At 43.5% G+C, this 20448-nt stretch overlaps 1 protein-coding gene across 1 annotated transcript; it reads right to left on the reverse strand.

The window, feature by feature from the left end:
• Positions 1 to 10158: 10158 nt before the first annotated feature.
• LOC147887708 (uncharacterized) lies at positions 10159 to 17278 on the reverse strand. The gene is made up of 2 exons (XM_087393491.1): positions 14332 to 17278; positions 10159 to 10454 (listed from the first exon to the last, which is right to left on the reverse strand). The coding sequence occupies exon 1, from the start codon at positions 16533 to 16535 to the stop codon at positions 14373 to 14375; it is 2163 nt and encodes a 720-aa protein (XP_087249617.1). The 5' UTR covers positions 16536 to 17278; the 3' UTR covers positions 10159 to 10454; positions 14332 to 14372.
• Positions 17279 to 20448: the final 3170 nt, after the last annotated feature.

A 20448-nucleotide genomic window follows, 5' to 3' on the forward strand; every position in this document is an offset into this window, starting at 1 on the left:
CCCCAAGGCACAATTAATACACCAACAAGTGCATGATTTGCCTGGGGTATCTAGGAATTAATTCCCCGAGCCTGATACACGTACCAGGACTCCCCGAATTCCCGTGCCACCAAGGTCCAAGGTATTCACATGGAAAATCAATTACATTAGAATTCACAAATAAAATCACGTCCTAGTGACACACTGTGGGAGGCTATCGAAGAGGCTGGTGCTGTCCACAGGCATGCAATAAACTGCGTGAGAGAGAGGTGAACGGAGGTGAAGCTGAGGACAGAAAGAGCTGACATATGGAGCTGAGAACTGAGAGATGAGAGCTGAGTGAAGGAGCTGAGAAATAGAGCTTTAAATGAACTAGAAAAGCTGCTGAAACAGAACCCCAAACCTCAACTATTGGCTGGCCAAACCCCAGGCTGAGATGCTGCTGGTCACCCTCTCTTTGGATTGCAATCTGTACGGTGAGTATCTGCTGCAGTACGCAGACTTCTGAAGCGGGCTGAGGACTGTACAAGGGGCTGGAGGAGTGCTGAAGGCTGGAGGACTGAATGCCCAAGAATGGTGATACGTACACTTTCTTAGCTCTCTGGTTTTCGTTGATTCACTGGCTAGCTCACAATCACAAGCGCTAGCATCATATTTTTCCTCCCAGCCTCCTTGTAGATTGCATCATCTAAAGATACGTAATTTTTCATTCCTTATGCATATCCACAAGCCCACAACTCCCTAGATGGTTCCTTCTGCCACATGTCATCCTTCTAGACCTTTAACTTGGTACACCATTTATCCCTCTCTTGGGGCACAATTAAAACATTTGCCCCTTGGCATTTTTTACACATTTTGGTGCACCTAGGCCTTAGCACTCAGAACCACCTAGTCGATGCCAATACACCCTCACCTAGGACCTTGGCAGTTACTTCCCTTGACCATTTTATTTACGCACATAAATATTACAGAAGTCAGTCCTCTAAGGGAAAATGCCCACCGACCTTTCCGAGGTCATGCTATCTCGGCTAGAGCATAACATTCCTTCCCTCTTCAAGCATCAGCGTCCTCGATGATGAAACCTGGGAACACTCTCCGTAACTGGTATACGGATTCCCAGGTAGCTTCCGATAGAGGTTGACCATGCCATGCAACCAACACCGTGGGTATCTTCCGATTGCGCACTTGCATTGTTCCTCGGTCCAGGATTCTTGTTGGTTTGCGTCTCGCATTATCCTCTATCTCCTGAAACAAAACAACACCTTCGATTAGTGAGTCACCAGTATGCAAAAATTTCTTTAAACGAAAAACATGAAACACTGGGTGCACCTTACACCCCGGTGGTAATTCCAATTTATAGGCTACCTTGCCTATTCTTTTTAGAATTAACCATGGCCTACAATTCGAGGTGATAGCTTAGCACACTCTCCTGCAGTCAAAGACTTAGAGTGCGAAGGAACTCTGAGAAAAACTTTTTATCCTTCCTTAAATTCTCTAGTGGATCGGTTCTCATCCGCATACACCTTAGCTCTATCCATAGCTTCGCGGATGTTAGCTCTCACAAGTGCTAGCATCTCCCGCATCTGAACCACAAAGTTCGCGGCACTAGGCACTTTCTGAGGTACTCCAACTATAGTTGGATTCGCTCGCCTATAACCATAGTTCAGTTCAAACGGACTGAACCCTATAGAGGAATGTTTTCTATCATTGTAGGCAAACTCCAACAATGGCAACCACTTGTCCCATGTATGTTGCCTCAATGACACATATGCTCTAAGCATATCCTCTAAAATTTGGTTGATTCTTTCCGTCTGACCATCTGTTTCTGGATGATCCCCACTACTCATTCCCAACTCAGTCCTTAGTGTCTCAAATACCGCAGTCCAAAAATGACTGGTAAATTTGACATCTATGTTTGACACTATGGATCTGGGTAATCCATGCAGATGAAATATATGTCTAATAAACAAATCCGCCACTTGCGGGGCACTAACAGACTCTCTAGTTGCAATGAAGTGAGCCTATCGAATGACTCTCTGCCTGAGATCATTCTGATTAGGTACTACTACCTTGCCATTTCTTTTCAACATACCATCCCTTATGGCATATCTTGCATAAAATTGGACTTTTCTGTATGCCACGTCATCCTTTTTCCTGGGTTTTAACACATGAGCCTTAGGCCAAAGGCTCTCGACGAACTCATCCACCTTTTGAGTTTCTCTAATCTCGGCCATTAGAGCACTCTCTAACACCGTGAAACTCATGTTATGCATAATGCATGACAACGCATCAACAACTTTATTATCTTTTCCTCTTCGGCACCGAATCGTCAAGTTAAACTCCTGCATGAGTTCTGCCCACCTAGCTTGGCAGCCTCTCAAGTCAGGTTGTTTACAAAAATGTTTCAGAGTATCATGATCAACATCCACATAAAACTATGATCCATACAAATAATGTCTCCATGTTTTCAAAGCATGGACAACAGCATACAACTCTAATTCATGAGCTGGCCAATTTCGTTGAGAGGGAGAAATCTTCTTGCTTTCAAAGGCTACTAGCCTTCCCTCTTGAAGGAGAACTGCTTCTACCGCAATGCCACTTGCATCGGTTTCAAGGAACAACGGTTTCTGGTGATCAACTATTTTTGACACCGGTCCTGTGACCACAGCTTGTTTTATGGTGTTAAAACTTTCCTGTTGATTCTGTCCCCATATAAAAGATACTTTATCTGAGGTTAGATCAGTCAATGGCGATACTATTTCGGAATATCCTTTGATATGCCTTCGATAAAATTGGACAAATCCCAAGAATGATCGCAAAGCGGTCAAACTCTAAGGGATTAGCCAAGTCAGTATCGCAGCCACTTTCTTTGGATCCATTTCTACCTCCCTCTGGAGTAATTATGAATCCTAAATATTCAAGTCTAACCATACACAGTATAGTTTTCTTCTTATTTACATACAGACTGGCTTTCCTCAAAGTACTGAACACTATTCTTAAGTGTTCGTAATGCTCAGTAATACTTTTACTGAATACCAGAATATCGTCAATAAAATGTACTACAAACTTTCCGATATACAAACGTAGTAAATCCTTCATAAGCATGACGAATATAGCTGGAGCATTGGTAAGTCCAAAGGGCATTACCAAAAACTCATAATGTCCAAACCTGCTTCTAAAAGCGGTTTTATGCACATCCTCAGCTCTAATACGGAAAGCGGTTGTATGCACATCCTCAGCTCTAATACGGATCTGATGGTAGCCACACGTAAGATCTATCTTACTGAAAATTACGGCCCCATGTAATGCATCTAGCAAATCATCGATCCGAGCCATCGGATACCTGTGCTTAATAGTGATATTATTCAATGCTCTATAATCTATACAGAGACGAAAAGTATCATCTTTCTTCTTCTTTAATATCACTCGCGAAGCAAAAGGTGAAAAACTGGGTTGAATCTGCCCCAGCTTGAGGTATTCTTCCAGTTTTCTTCGCACCTCAGCTTCTTCTGTAAAACTCAATCTATAGGGAGGTCTATTTACAGGTTCTGCCCCCGGGATAAGGTCAATTTTATGTAACCCATAAGGTAACTCATCCCTAAAACAATCAGAGAACTTCTCCGATATCTCTTTAGCCAACTCGGCCATTTCCCTATCTTGGGTAGCCTCAGTGCTAGTCGACGCATCATCAATCGACTCTACCGATGCTATACACAGACACAGAAACTCTTTCGGAGTCTTCCAAATTTACATGGCTGATATCAATGGTCCTCGAGGTAAATCCTTTTCACCTCGCAAAACATATTCTACTCCGTTCAGCTTGAACTGGTAAATATGCTTTTTCCAATCAATGGCTGGATTTTTCCAAAAATGCCAAGCCATGCCTAGGGCTATATCTGCGTGAGCAAGTCTGGTCAGTTCAAAGTCCAACTTCTCAACATAGTCCTGAATTCGAAGTTCCAACTGGGTAACCCTTTGGTCCCATACTTCAGTTAAACTTCCGTTCTCTGACCATATAAGCATAGTCAGACGGACTAGTTTTCAACTTGAGCCTCTCAATAAGCTTCGAGTTGATTACATTGTGCGTTGATGCTGAGTCAAACAACACAATCACATCATGATTGGCTACTTGCCCTTTCATTTTAATCAACTCAGGCTCATCGAAAACCGTATACCCCGTTGCTGCGGGCTTTGAAAGGATGTTTTCAGGTGCACCGCTTACTAACTTAGTAACAGACACACTTAACAACACAGGTACTAACCTCTGAGAAGGTCCCGCCAATTGCATCTGCATATGTTCCGCATTGGGACTCTCCTGCATTTCCGCATCGCATTCAAATATTATCATGTTAGCCGTGCGACGGTCTTTATTTAGTGGACAATCTTTCCACTGATGTCGCTGAAGGCAGCCGAAGCACAATCCTTCTTTTCTAGCTTTCTCCTTTTGCTCAGGGGTCAACGAGGACTTTGACCAAGCCCGGGCTGCCATTGGAGTTACTTTCCTTTTCACCCCAACGGTGGTACTTGTCTTTGCTGGTCCCTCAACCGGCTTCACCTGCTTGGTTTGGCCACTTGGCTGCGAGACACTTGTCTTTGAAGTCCATTTCCTCTGAAATCCCCCTTTCCTCGGGTACTCATGCTGAGTCCCTGCCTGCACAAACCCACTAGGCCTGCCTCTGACATCCTCATAGTTCAGGGCTACTGCAATAGATTCATCTAATGTAGTCACATATTTAGCCCGAACTTCCATTTAATCTTGTCGTTCAATCCATAGATATAGTCTTTCAACTGAACCGACATAGGGAGAGGGTCTGTTATTTTCATAACACATTTCCTGAACTTGTCAGTGTACTCTGCCACCGACAAATTCCTCTGGCGAAGGTTTCTGTAAGCATCCCAAGCTCGGGACTCTTCGTCAGGTGGAAGAAAGTGTTTCTTAAATTCAGCCTTAAACCCTTCCCAGGTGGTAGGGGCAACCTGATCTTTCTGTTGCTTTATCCACCATCTATCCGCTGCCTCAATAAACAAGTGAGTGGTCTCGCGGATTTTCTTTAGATCAGATCTGATTTCACAAATGGCGAAGGCTTCTTCCCACTTGTGTAACCAAACCTCGATCACATTAGAATTGCGCTCGGTCATCCGACTAGCGTACTTTTCCAGTCTATAATTAGCAATATTAGGTACCTTGATCTTTGCTCGTTCTGATGAGTGTATACTGGGCTCTGGCTCTGCTGGAGCTTTGCCCTTTTCATTTCTAGATGGTCTAGCCGACAAGGCTTGCACCATCTCCCTAATTTCATTTTGACCAGCGTTCACTTGAAGCTGTTGGTTCATGATCTACTGTAAAGCATCTTCTAATACAGAAATCCTACCCACCAGAGTAGGTGTTGTGTGATGGGACACTTGTTGCGTAGATCACGCTCTAGATTCACCAGGATTTACCCTGGAATCTTGTCCCTCTACCTCCATTCTTTCACAAGGGAAAATAGAAAATTTTTATTTATTTATTTATTTTATTTTATTTTTTTTCAACTTCATTCCGTACGTCAAAACCCCAAAAGTATATCACACTTCGAATTCCCCTTTTGCTGTACAGGAATAATAGACTGCAAATTGAAAATTTGTATAGAAGGGAAAAGAACTGCTCCTTGGAAGCTCCACGTAATTCGGGTTCGCACGCCCTTCTTTCTTTGACGTAGTCGATGTTATTTGAACCCACGCAGTTGACGGAAATTTATTTTTTTTTCAAGTTTATCCCGTAAGCAACCTGCGCACGTGATCCCTGCGCTACCCTGATTTACTGCCTTGAGGAGCTGCTTTGGTTTGGGTCATGCGCCCTAGGCTTCATCAGCACCTCGCACACCGCTATTAAGGAATTCGCCATCGTTTGGTGTAAGGTTTGCAAGCAACGAATTATCCAGGAGGCAAGGGATGAAGGAGAATTGCCCGCCCCCAAAAGGTCGTTCATCTTGACAAGAAAACGTTGCTTTGTACTGAATCTTAATCTGTATCTCGCCCGCTAATTTCGTAAATCGAAAGGGATATTAACTGCAAACAGCAGCTTGTTTAACTGCCTCTCAAGTCGCAGCTAAGCTACTTCTCAGCAAAGATCCTCGATCGCCTAGCAGAAACATAATTCTCCAGGAAACCGAAGTGCAAGAAGTCGATCGCAGTCTGAAATCCTGCTTTCTGCCGCCAATCGCTCTGAAAGGCCTAACTACCTGATCTCTTCCGAAGGAAATCTGACAGGCCTAACAACCGAGATGCATCCATAGAAAACTGATGCAGCAGAGGGCAAAGGTGACAAATTGAAAGAGCGTGATAGGATGAGGCGATAGCAAATGAAACGCTCCCTTTCTTGTCAGCGGCTCTAATGCAAATGATCACGACCTTTCTCCACTACAGGGCGTTCCAATGCCCAAATCCCATAGCTACGAGCAAGGTCACTTGCTCCAACTTCCAAAGCAAGTGATACTAGTTGCACGAATCCATCACCATGAAGCTTCGAGCAAGCACATCCAAAAATTGGCCTCCCTTGTTACGCAACTCCCTTCGTCCAGCCTGATGCTCTAATACCAAATGATACGTACACTTTCTTAACTCTCTGGTTTTCGTTGATTCACTGGCTAACTCACAATCACAGGCGCTAGCATCATATTTTTCCTCCCAGCCTCCTTGTAGATTGCATCATCTAAAGATACGTAATTTTTCATTCCTTATGCATATCCACGAGCCCACAACTCCCTAGATGGTTCCTTCTGCCACATGTCATCATTCTAGACCTTTAACTTGGTACACCATTTACCCCTCTCTTGGGGCACAATTAAAACATTTGCCCCTTGGCATTTTTTACACATTTTGGTGCACCTAGGCCTTTGCACTCAGAACCACCTAGTCGATGCCAATACACCCTCACCTAGGACCTTGGCAGTTACTTCCCTTGACCATTTTATTTACGCACATAAAATATTACAGAAGTCGGTCCTCTAAGGGAAAATGCCCACCGACCTTTCCAAGGTCATGCTATCTCGGCTAGAGCATAACAAATGGGGGGCCAAGGGCTCGTTTTACAAGGTCCTGGCCACCCAACTTTCCCAACCAGCCTGGCTGACCAGCCAGTCGGCTCATTGGCTTGGTTGGCTGGCTGGTAGGGCCTGCAAATGCAGCTTACTAGCCGACCTGAAGGGGGGTTGAGGCTGCCTATGAAAGGCGCCTCCCCCAACCCCTTTCCTCACACTTGGTGCTGCCCTTGGGGGACCCTTTGGGCTCCTCTAAGGGGCTGCACCTGTTCTACTCTAAACCTAACAAGGAAACACTCCTACTGAGTTCTAGTGAACAAGGACTGACCTAGGGCTTGAGAGACCGACCTACGTAGCTCATGTCTGATTGTCCCTGGACTAGGGCTCACAAAGGGGTCATGGCATATGACAAAATCACCTATTAAGGATCTATTAAGCACACTTTGTTGATGTAGCGAGCGTGTCACACTAAGTGCAGGGGTGCATGTGACACATGTTGAGGCCTTCAGGACTGAGGCTTCATGTATCTACCCTTGTCAAGTTTGTATGTACTTGGACACTTGAGTCACAATGTCACAGAAAAGCAGACATACACACACACCTGCCCAACGGACATACATTTATGCATGGTAAATATTCAACAAAACAGACACTTAGCTTACCACAACGGTAACTATAGTTTGGAGCACTAAATATTTGCTCCTGCAAAAAGCAAATGTTCCAAATTATAATGAAAGCAAGACAAAAGAAACAAAATGGCAAGCATAACTACATGCAACGTTATAATGTAGGCTAAAATCTTGGGGCTTCTAGCACCACACGCATCATACTATCACCTTGTATGCACATATACAGAGATGAGATGGGGTGAAACTGGATCACGTCAACTTACATGCCTCCAAATTTTGATGCGCTCTACGTATTAGTTTTAGATTATTGGTATGGTTGAATTCTGCAGATATATCCTGTAGGCAGTACCAGAGTACAGCATCCAAGTATGAGAAACTTGATCATATATAGTTTATCATCAAGGTCAACTCTCCTTTTCTGAAAGTCAAATTGAATTGCTTCTGAAATCTATTCTGTACGTACTTGGCCAAAGGTGTATCCAGCTCCGCGAGGTGAGATTCCCCCTCCACAGTCATCTGGATCAGACCATAAAAGATCGCACATAGGCCCTTCATGAGGTACTTCTTGTAGACGCTCAAGCTTCCTTACATGGTCAGAAAACAATGCAATCCAGCGCCAAGTTAACAATCATCTTTTATTACAAAAGGACGTTATCTTTTATCTTGCTTTGGTAGCCTCAAAATCCACCAATAAAATATTCATGCATGACTTTATCACATTTCCCATGGTAAGTCAAATTTCCATTGAATGCAGAAATGAGCCAGAGGATTCTTTACCACAATGATTTTTTGAAAGAAAAGATGCATGGAATTACTGGAGCGCACCTGCAGTTGCTTTCTTGTGATAGACGAGTGTTTTTGCATTTAATAGATCCAAAAGCATCCATAACACAGAGAAAGTAAAACGAACCCTCCCCCAGAACAAAACCATGCAGTCCTATCTCTCCTATGACCACTCAAACAAACTCAAACCATCTATTATCATATGGAGGATACCTTTTTGAACCGCGTACTCACATCATACATGCTGCCCAACATGCAAAATTTTTCCACACTTTCCCAGGCAGGTCTAGATCAACATAAGTGAGGGCCAATACTTTGACTATGTTCAAAAGGTTTTGGATTCACAAGATTTTGGCTTAGAAGCTCTGATTTAACAGATGCCAGACTTAAATAACACATCTGGTTTCTTGTCGTGTACTAGGATATTACCCACTTGCCCAAAAATGTGTGAAATTTTTTTATTAAACTTCACCATGCACTTTCATGGATGCACATCATTCTATTATGGTTTTCATATGTTCCTTTGTCTGTTTATATGGATCCTTGCATAGGTGTGTAAAATACATATATTTAGAGTGACCTATATAGAAGCTGTGCCCAGAAGCTTCGAGTTTCATGAAACACATGGCTCAACTTAAAGCCATCTTCCCTCAAAGGAATGCATTTGCAGTAATTGTTGTCAAATATCACCTCAGTCATATGCATTTGCAATGGTTATGGCTAGCTGCACTGCAGGTCCATCCAAACTGGCAAGAGGATGTACAGCACTTTTACCAATTCCATTCATAAGCATTGGTCCCTGAGCTTACCTCAGATCAAGCTAAAGTTCATTCACAACTTCCATGCTTATAATATCATGCAAATGGTCTTCCCGACATAGTATTTCCAGAACAAGACAGCCAAACTAACTGGTTAAATGAACTTGTACTTTGTTTTAAAAGCTAGCCACACTAGTAAGCCTTGTTAATTGTGCACAATGCAAACTAAAGAAAATTTACCGTCAAAAAGAACCCATCTTAATAAAAGCAACTCGATAGAAAACAACTTTGACTTTATCCAAATACTTCAAGTTCTGAAGACGATGGAGTTGAGGAGACTCACCAATGCTGTTAATGGATAACAAATGAAAAGGTCCATAAAAAACTTCCAAACATTGGCATTCCCATATCTACCACCAAGATATCTATTCATAATAAGACTCAGAGAGTAACCTTACCAAGAGTTTCCCTTCAAAGAAAGTACACAAGAGGTAGAGAGATTAGGATATACCAGGAAACATCCCCATACAATACCATTATTCCAACGTATACTTTGCAGTTAAGGAATGTAAATGTTTATTAGAATGTAGAAACAATCTACAATAGACAAACCTATAAATCCATGTTACTACATTTTATGTAGGTACATGCATATGTGCATGCATGCACGCATGTGTATGTATGTATGTATGTATATGTGTATACATACATTCATTACATGCATGTATGGATGTATCAAACATACAGCTTGAAAACAAAAATATATCCAATCTTACAATTAAAATTTGTGACGTATGTATGTATCTATATCTATGTCACCGTATATCCATGTATGTATCTATGCATTCATGCATGTATTTATGTATGTACATTTCTATGTATTGTTTGTACCTTGAGTGGTTTACACTTTTAGATAGCCTTGTTCATGATTCATATATATACCTTTGTAAGGCTAGAATAAGTCCAATCATACAAATTTAGATAGCCTCGTTCACTACTCATACATGATTGTTTGTATTTTGAGTGCTTAACAGACTTAAGACAGCCTTGTTCAAAGTTTATTTTGTGGTGAGGTCTAAGGACATGTGTTACATTTACTTCCACACATTACATTTAGAGGTGAATCTGGAATCCAGGACCCAAAACACGTGAGAACAATGAGCTTGGAACAAATGCAGCCAAAACAAGGGAAACTGGAACCTGAAACCTGGATTCTGGAACAAGGGAACCTAGGTCCAAGAAGCCAAAAAGGTGAACCTGCAACCTGGAACCCGAGACAAGTAAACCTGGAACGAAGAGCGAGGATCAGTGCTTCTTTTCCTCATCATTGAGGTTGATCTCAATGAGAGTCTACTGCTCTGGTTGCTTTTGTTTGTTAGGTTAATTTTCTTTCATTGTTCTGTCTCCATAAATCAATATTGAAGAGGCTTCATTTGGTAATAGTTTACAATTTGTAGTGGAGCTCATCAAAAGAGGGCCAAGAGCCATATCTGCAATGCAAACATCTTGCAAATTCAATAGAAAAACTATGGTAGAATTGAGGTAAGGGGTGCATTACTCGAGCAGCAAATTCAACCCATACAGCCTCTTGAAGAGGAAGGCACTAGTAGCCAAATGTTTTTGCAAACCCAATAGAAAATCTATTTTTTGTGGAGGTAAGATAAGGGGTTCAGTATTCGAACAGCAAATTCGAACAACCTTTCACAGAGGAAGGTAGTACTAGCCAAATATTTTTTCCTACTCGTGAACAAAATTACAGGCATAATATAGATCTCTCGTCCACAACGAATAAGAACATACTCATGGACTCCAAAGCAAGGGTTTGAATATCAAACTTGCACAATATTCACCTCTCATCTACTAGTACTTGAGTACACAAGCGTTCATCTACTAGGAAAAAGAGACCCTTGCATGCCACCACATGTTTGGACACCCATCAAAGCCTACTCAATGCTTCTAGGTGACCTAGATGTGACTTCAAACGTGTCATCTACCTCATATTACATTTTTTAAATGGAATTTAATTTTGGGTATTGGTGAGCTAGAAGAAATACAATCCATGTTTCAATATTTATTCATGCCTTGTGTCACCCATGAGAAATTTGAGCTTCACATGGACATAACCAGGGTCCCATTGGGAGCCTTGGTGTCTTTGGAGCATGTCTACAATTTTCTTTAGTTTCCCTCGACTCTTCTCTGTGGGATGCACTTATAAGCATCATGAGGTAGACTGGAGCTCATGATGTAGCAATATGCGTGCCATGGATGGAACAAAGCTTGTTGGAACCTCATGTTAACCTGGAATCTCTCAAAAATGAAATCAAGGTCTACCTCCTATCTTTGTAGGCTCTCCTCTTTTGAAGAAATCTATAATCTCTTGATGTCAAGGACCATGCCCAACAATGGGACTCATGAGTCTAGATCAAAGCTAAGTGAGCTCATGTACAAAGAGTGTGGCACATTGCTGATCAAGGTAGCCAATGACCTAGCTTTGTCACATATCTGTGTGTAAACAAGCAATGGAATCTCCCCCAAATCTCGTGCTATTTGAAGCACCTCATCAATACATGCTCCTCAGTCTCCATCTCCCATATGACATATAGGACACATAGTCTCAGGTTGTCATGATCTGTGACGTATTCCTTACATTATGGATAGTGGATGAATAAATACTTGTGGAAGGGTATGCCCTTTCAACGGGGCACTTCCCATGAGGCAAAACCCTTCACAAGAGGCATATACATATGAAGGACACTACTACTTTGTACTATTGTAATGTAACCTCTCATCAAGAGTCACACCCTTCACAAGGGGTACACACCTCTTCATGCACATGCCTTTTGGAGAGCACACCTTTCATGTGTAGCTCTTCAGTCTCTATATAAGAGAGGCCTCATTGTATGAATGACACTCCAAACGTTTCAAGCAATACAATTATTCCTTGTTCTCTGCTATTTCTAGTCTCCTTAGCACGTTTATGATAATAGAATACTAGGATTTCTTACAGTGGTATCAGAACAAATTTTGCTCCTGCCTATAGGAAATGCCCCTCACCTTCTAGCACCTATCTGATACCTCAACTTACGCTAGAAGGTGACCACACACTATTGCATGTAAGAGATGGAGAGAATTAGTGATAAAATTTTCACCGACAACAGCATCTAAGTCATTGGTGGCCTCTCTATCCACCTCACATCACTAGATAATCTGAATGGGCACGACTAGTCTCGTGTCCTTTCGTGTGCTTGGTCTCCCAAACCAAGGGACACATCCTTTTCACCAGCAGACGCAACTTATTGATGAAGAGCCATGTCTCTTCCCTCAAGGGGCACTTCCCCTTGTGAAAAGGCAAACCTTTTCACCTAGGCCTCTTCACTTGAAAGTTTTCTCCAACCTGAAGGGACACAACCCCTGATATCTAGGGTTGCACCCATTCGTAAAAAGGCACACCTTTTCATGAGAGGACACCCTTCTTTAAGAAGTGACACACACCTTCATGAAAAGACATACCTACTCCAAGGGTCATAACCCTTAGAATAGACACACCCTTTCATACCAAGCACCAACCCTATAAAAGGGTACCTATGGGCCCAAAAAGGGAGACCTAGCCCTTTCACCAAGGTCCCACGCCCTCCATCCCAAGGGCACCTAGGGTTCAGTTAACCCATGAATTAATTTTTGGCAGCGATCATCCCCAAATGGCATGTGGCTGTCAATCGCGATTTGCCCAGCGAATTCCTCTCGCTGTCGGCCTAAAATCCCTGTTTGCTACCAGCCGCCTTGCAGTTCACCTTCCTTGCCTTGCAGAATTCCTTTAAAAAGCAGCCTATCTCATCTCGCCACGCCTCTGGCCCAAGGTCGTGACATAAGAGGAGCTTGTAGTATTGAGTCAAAGGCCTTTCATAAACTCAGAAAGCAACAATGTACTCTTTTGTTTTTTGTATTTTCTGTCCTTTATGAGGCTACTTAGACCAAGTAGGAGGATCCATCCTATCTTAAGAGTGCTTGACCATTTACGCACATGCTTGCCCAATCGCAATACTTGCTAATCTGACCCCAAGTGTTGAGCCATATACATTGGCCATCAAGAGACCAACCATGATGGTTTGATAATTGCCTCCATCCAAGGCATCCCTTGCCTTGTGGATTGGAATGATGGTGATGTAATCTCGAAAGTGGGAAAGCATGTGCAAAAAGCCTCATTAAAATGCTTGGCTACAATAATATCAAGTATACCACAACCACAGCTCAAGATTTTTACTTGAGGCAAGCAATGGTGGAGAGGAGACCTAGTGGGACAAGGAATGTCCTCCAAGGCAGATATGGGCTCATTGGGGACATTATAGTGTGTATCAGCGTAACCCTTCCAAAGACTAGGATCCTAGATATGCTAAGACATGCATGTGTGTACATGCGCACACACATGTATACACACGTACACACAAATGCATGCATGCAACTTGCATGTTGTCAATGGCTAGCAGTGTAGTGCATAAGGTCCCAAGATTAGCACTTCAATTTCAAACCAATTTAAAAATTTCGACGTCCATGTTTTGTGGGAAAAGAGAGAGAAACATATGCTCACGTTATATTCATGGAGAAAAGGGTATAGAACAAAGATCGCATGATCCAGACTGGGTGTGAATGAGGCTCACTGCCCATCAGGACTGCAACACTAATATACTTCTTTTGCATATAAAGAGGAGCTACAAAGTTTAAAATGGCGTCACATGCTAGAATCTGATGTCATCCCGTAGGTACATTGACTGCTCGGAATTTATCTGCCAATTATAACACTTCTAGCAAGCCCTTTGTTGAGCTGTCACAGATCCTCGATGTGTACAGTTAGAATATGTGCGAAAACCTTGCAAATTCCTAGTGATCTAGGTGTTCAATCTGAAGAGAAGGGTGCTGAGCTTATTCTATTCAAAAATGAGTCCTTGTGAGCATTCTTTCCGCACTATCCACTGCCAATCCCATCAAGATCTTGTATCTAAAAAATGATGGCCTTCTAAGCTACATTGTTAGTTAATATGTACATTTGTCTAGAAACAATTGGACAATTTTACCATTACTGACTCTTTTTAGTATCCAAAATCATTATGTCCTACCATGACCTGCAAGGTGACAAGCAGAGATGTGACAATGGTAAGAAAGAATTACTTTGCAGTAAGTCTTCCCGTAACCCATCGATCATCTGACTTTCATCCACATCCACAGGTTCCGCGCCAATAGTGTGTGGATTCCTTCTCCAATGTTCCTATCAAAACTCCAAGGGCACTTTCTGCCCTGCTTGCTGATAAAAGGCTGAGGATCAATTTGATGCATGCTTCAATTTCAAAATTAAGACCATTTCTCACCTTGCCATCCCACAAACTCACAGCCTCATCGATCCTGCCCTCATCACAAAGCCTTATGAGCTGGCCTGTGCAAGTCTTCACATCTTCAGCATAGTTAAGATCAGGCTTTGCTTCATAGGAGTGGAGGCTTTTCAAAATGCCATTAATTGACGCAATGAATGATGAGGAGCTAGGATGAGATCCCCTGCTTCGCATCTCTTTCAACAACTCTAACACCTTATCTGTACTGCCCTCTTCGGAGAGTCCAATGATTAGTTTGTTACATATAACAGCATCAGGAAGACGGCCCAGGTTTGTCATCTCATCCAATAATTCCAGAGCATCATTTGTTCGTCCTTCCTGGCACAACCAATCCATCAGCAATGTGCAAGTTGCCGTTTCGCCAATACATCCAGCTTCTCTCATCCTCCTCCAAACAGAAAGAGCCATCTCCACATCACCTACTTGGAAAAAGCCTTGGACTAACACATCAAGCGTCTTAGAATTTGGATCACATCTAATACCTCTCATCGCACTCAACAAACTTATAGCTTGATCTGTTTTCCCCTCTCTGCAAAGTCCATACATAAGTGCATTGAATGTCACGATGTTAGGAACAAAGTTCGCTTCCATTGTTCTCCTTAGGTCTGCATGGGAGATTCCTGCCTTCAAAAGATTGTCCATTACTGTCGTGCAGCCTACCTCACAACCTCTCCGTGTCATCTCCTCAAAAAATCTGAGAGCTTCATCCGTCCGTCCTTCCTTACACAACCAATCAATCAGTGTGGTAGCCGTGACGGTATCAGGGTAGCACCCTTCTTGCATCATCCTTCTTACAGTGGAAAAAGCAGAGTCAACTCTGCCAGCCTTCAAAAGCGCATCCACGAGCGTATTATATGTCCAAACGTTCGGATCACATCCCCTGCTTGACATCTCATGCAGCAGTCGTGAAGCATCATCCATTTTTCCCTGCTTACACATCCCATTCACTAGAACCGTATAAGTCACTATGTCAGGTGAGCACCCTATCTCTAACATCTTTTTGAAAATGTGAAGGGCCATGTCAGCCCTCTCTGCCTTGAAAAGGCCATCCATTATGGCTGTATACATCTTTTTATCAGGCTGACACCCACTATTGATGCCGGTATTCAACAACTCCAAAGCTTCATCTGGTTTGCCCTCCTTACACAGCCGATCAACCAACGTCGTATATGTTACCACGTCTAAAGGGCTTCGTTCGGACACCATTCTCCTTATAGTTGAAACTGCCAGGTTGGTTTTGCCCGCGTTGAAGAGACCATGAATAAGTGCCATGTATACCTTGAGGTCCGTATCTAACCCCCTGTTTGCCATATCGTCCAACAATACGCAAGCCTCATCTGTCCTGCCGTTGCTGCAAAGCTCAGCAATCAACACGGTAGAAGTGGCAATGTGGGGGTTACATCCGCTCTCCAGCATTTTCCCGAACGTAGAGAGGGCTTTCTCCACTCTCCGCGCTTTTACACAAGTGAGGAGAAGCGCATTGTAAGTATGAGCGGTAGGCGTGCAATCAAAATCCTTCATCGACTCGAAGGTCTCCTCCGCTTCTACCACCATCCCTGCCCTGCCATAGCTGTTAATGAGCATGGTAAACGGGACATCCGTAAGAGCAACCCCTGTTTCTCTCATCTCGAGAATGAGCTGCCAGATACGCTGAAACTCCTTGGCATGGCCTAAAATGCTTATGAGGGTACAGTAGGTGAATTCAGTAAGGAGGTTGGCGTTTTGCCTTCCTGCCCAATGGAAGAAGCTCCATAGCAAGCCGACATGAATCTGAGACTTGAGGACATGAAGGAATTGTTGATGCTGCAATCGAGGAATAAGGGGTGAAAGGGCAAATTCAAGGCGAAAGCTCCATCGAGGTGCGGTTCGGATGAGGGAGCAGAAATTCTCGACTTCTGCAGGCTGCAAAGGAGGAGGAGAGGGGACGATCCTGGTGGTAAATTCTCTGAGAAAAAGCCGGCGAATCCATGGGGGAATGTTTCTCATCTGATGGGAAGCAGCTCCTCCATATCATCTCCTTGCTGGGTTTCAGCTGCTGCAAGCTCCTCCTCATCGATCAAGAGCAGGCAAATGGGCAACCGCCTTCTCCTCGATCATGAGCAGACAAATGGTTTCTCCTCCGATTAATCCTTGTTGGTTTCATCCTTCTCCTCGTCGATGGTGATGAGCAGACAAATGGGCAAGCTCCTCGCCCTCGATCATGCGGAGACAAACGGGCAAGCTCCTCGTTTGATGGTTCACCTCCAATTCTTTCTTGGTTTGGAGAGTCGCAAGCTCCTCCTCCTCGATAGTGAGCACGCAAATGGGCAAGCTCCTCCTCCTCGCTCACCTCCAGTTCCTTGTTGGTGTCGACAGTGGCAAGCTCCTCCTCCTCCTCCTCGATAGTGAGCAGGCAAGTGGGCAAGCTCCTCCTCGCTCATGAGCTAGGCAAATGGGCAAGCTCTTCCGCCTCGCTCATGAGCAGACAAATGGGCAAGCTCCTGGTCTTCCGATGGCGAGTTCCTCCTCCTCGCTCATGAGCAGACACATGGGCAAGCTCCTGGTCTTCCTATGGCGAGTTCCTCCTCCTCGCTCGTGAGCAGACACATGGACAAGCTCCCGGTCTTCCTATGGCGATATCATTTGGTTGATGGTTCAACTCTGGCAAGTTCCTCCACATTGTTGTGGCAAGCTCCTCCTTCTCTCCGAAAAGATATGGTAACTGAATCAAGTGAGTGTGCATCGCCATGACCAAGCACCCCACACCATTGGAGCAGGAGGCGGCCATAGATTTCCCAGACCTATGATTCAAACAGGAACCTTTCCCATTTCAAATTCTCAGCTTTCACATTTAGGGACCCCCCAAATTGAATTTGGGCCCTATTAATTAATTTATGCGGGGGCTGTGACCATTACCTTAAGGATTGAGAACAATTGAGATATAGATATGAAGATATGAAGATATAGATTAGGTGGGAGCAATTGATATGATGATTCATAGGTTTATTCATGGGGGAGGGAGGAAAATTTAAGCTAAGCATATATGGGCAGTAGATGCAGGGGGACGGGAAATATTAAGCAAGGCATTAATTTGGCGCGAGTCGGTTGGCAAACTTTCAAGAGAGTGCTTAGTCGAGAACCTATAGGTTGTAGCCATTGGCATGCCAGGCATGATGAATTGAAAAAGTATGTCCATTGGATTCATCACCATGAAGATATGGAATGTGTCTTCATTGTGCAAAGCTGGGCTACTGAGGGCGCACCCGCAGGTCAATTCTTGCACCTCCATGTTGAGCTACGGCATGAGAGCTGGCTAGCATTTGGACCGCGGGCATTCCTGGGGATGGGCAGAGATGAGGGATGAAGGTGGGTGTGCAACAAAGCTTTTTTAGGCAGGTAGCATTGTGGGATGAAATGAAAATTTGGCTTCTCAATGAGCCACGTGTTAAGTGATTTTAAATTCAATCGTAAGATTTCATTCTTTTGTGAACGCCAACGGATGCTACATTTCCTAAATTCCATCGTTTCCAAGAAGAATTCCTCTCTTGTTTCATTTCCTTTCCTCCGTATGTATTCGGCGGATGCATCAATTTCGGCTATATGCTCCACAACCACTGTCTTGGCGACAACACTAGGATTTCTCTCAAATTTCTAGCAGGTTCCTTGATTTTCTTGCGGCCTCTTCCTCCTTTTTTCGGCCTATTTTGCCTCCTGCTCACGATGCCTTACACCTTATTCTTTGCATTTCTTTTATGTGGGAAGCGTGCGATTTCTAAGAGCAGCGACGTTTAGGCTAGGATGCCGTTTTCGAAGCCCACAAATCCTCCCAAAGGTCAGCAAAATTCCCAAACCTCCAACGTGATGCTGAGGTAGCTCAAGACCATATCGATGGGTTTGACGTAGTGCTGAGCCCATGTTTATCAATGCGGCTTGATGGATCTAATTTAAGTTTATCTGCCCCTTCACTAGGCTCGTTGTTCCAATGCAATGTTGTCTGGCAATGCAAGTAAAGAAGACTCTATTTGTGAAGAACTTTCTGAACGTGGCTATTCTATTCATCAGATTCAAAAGAAAGGCACATCAGCGCTGCCCCTACATGCAAAACCACTTCAAGAGCAGAAGGAGAGATGCACAGAGTCTTCCCAAATGTTGGAATCAAGACAGAGTGCGAGGCAACTCCCTAACACTACTTGTTCTTCTATGGATCCTCTTACTACTGCGAGTGTTAAATGCTCTTCTTTAGTTTTTGCAGATGCGCCTCATAACAATAGGCTTCAACACCATAGCATCTGCTGTGATTCACACAAGAAGGTTGCCCTTACTGAGACAATGAGAGAAGGCTTGGGAATCGAATGATAAGTCCTATGTCATACGCATTCCTGCAGATGCCGGCTTCAGAGTCTTGTTGCACGAAATAATCAGTCTTATTGTTCTGCAACTCTGTGATTGAAGTAGGTGAGGCCATAATCTTAATGAGTACTCGGAGTGCCTACACGATCAGATTATTATGTCACAGGTTGTACGTATTGCATGTCTACCCAATGCTCAGTTGGCTCGCCAACAGCGCAACAAGTTTGGAGTTTAGGCCTTCATCAACCAACTAGTATACGAATACTTTGAGCACTGCTCATATGGTTTGCCTGTTGATGAACCTTTCTTACGGAAAATTTTGCTTGTATGTTACCATAATTATTTTCAACGCTTGGCCAATGTTGATGCAGTAGATGCAATCGATAGGAGGAGTGAGTGTTCTGATAAAAAATTCCACTGTTTATGTTTTGCAAAACTCCAAGTCTTGCAGGAGAAGATCTCTTGGTTAGGAAATTGGTCGGAGCTTCTGCTACAATCTTTCTTGGATGCTATGAAATATGTCTGACAGACGCATCTCCTTGCCATGGCATCGTGGGAAACTGGAGCATAGAGACAAGTTGATTCACTCAAGGCAAAAGGGAAAGAGCAACACACCAAGAGATACAAGATTCAAAGGAAAATCTCACGAGAAGCAGGCCATAAACTCATCAGACTCTGATGTATTCTTGTGAATTTTGGCATCTGAACAAGATGAGAACAATCTGATTGTGTTGTAAGGCCAATGAAAGTGCCAAACTAAAAGATGACAGTAGAGGATGCAAGAGAAATGAATAAGCAGCAGTGCAAGTGCGCAATGCAAAGCAATCTTGCCAAATTGGATGCAAAAATGGATGTCAAGTTCAGGCGAGCATTCAAAGCAATTGAGGTCATCAGTGAGCATATTCGAAGCAGCTTCAAGGGGAATGCCCCCGAGCATCTCCAGACAGGATGCACTGATTCTCTAGAGAAACGACTATGGCATCAAGTGGAGGGCCATTTGATCGACTACTTGCAAACAACCATGCCAGAAGAAGAGGTTTGACTATGCCCAGGTCTCTATTGAGGGCTTTCTGCAAATCAAGAATTCGGGCCAACTCCAAAGTGCTGTGTGCCAAATAACACAGCTGTCAAGATTTCCTTTTAGCCATGCAATTTTTGTCAAATTCTATTTTGAAATCCGTACATGGAGACAATGGCTTCTTGATCCTTTTTGTTCCCAAGTTTTGCAACACAAATTTTGGGGCTTTCCTGCTCCATGGAGCAAGGCGGAGATTAGGCGGGCTTGGTTGTGCGCTATGCCGCCTTTTAGGTTCAGGTGGAGTGAAGAGCATTACTTGTTCTGATCCTAGCAATGGGTTTACAAACTCACACCTAATAATAATGGCTTGGACAGGCACCATAAATCAAGAGGGTTTTAGGCCTCCGCAGCAACCTTTTGAGTTGCACTCGATGAAATTAGAAGCTTCAGCTTACGATGTGGCGGCCAGTGACATGTCTATTGTAGAGATTAGTAGCAGCAATAGTGGCAACAAGAGCTTCAATAATGGAGATTGTAGCGAAGAAGTGATGT

The sequence above is a fragment of the Dipteris shenzhenensis genome, chromosome 22 (assembly GCF_047967505.1).
Source record: "Dipteris shenzhenensis isolate YYH24624 ecotype China chromosome 22, Dip_SZ_1.0, whole genome shotgun sequence".
In the NCBI taxonomy this organism is placed as follows: domain Eukaryota; kingdom Viridiplantae; phylum Streptophyta; class Polypodiopsida; order Gleicheniales; family Dipteridaceae; genus Dipteris; species Dipteris shenzhenensis.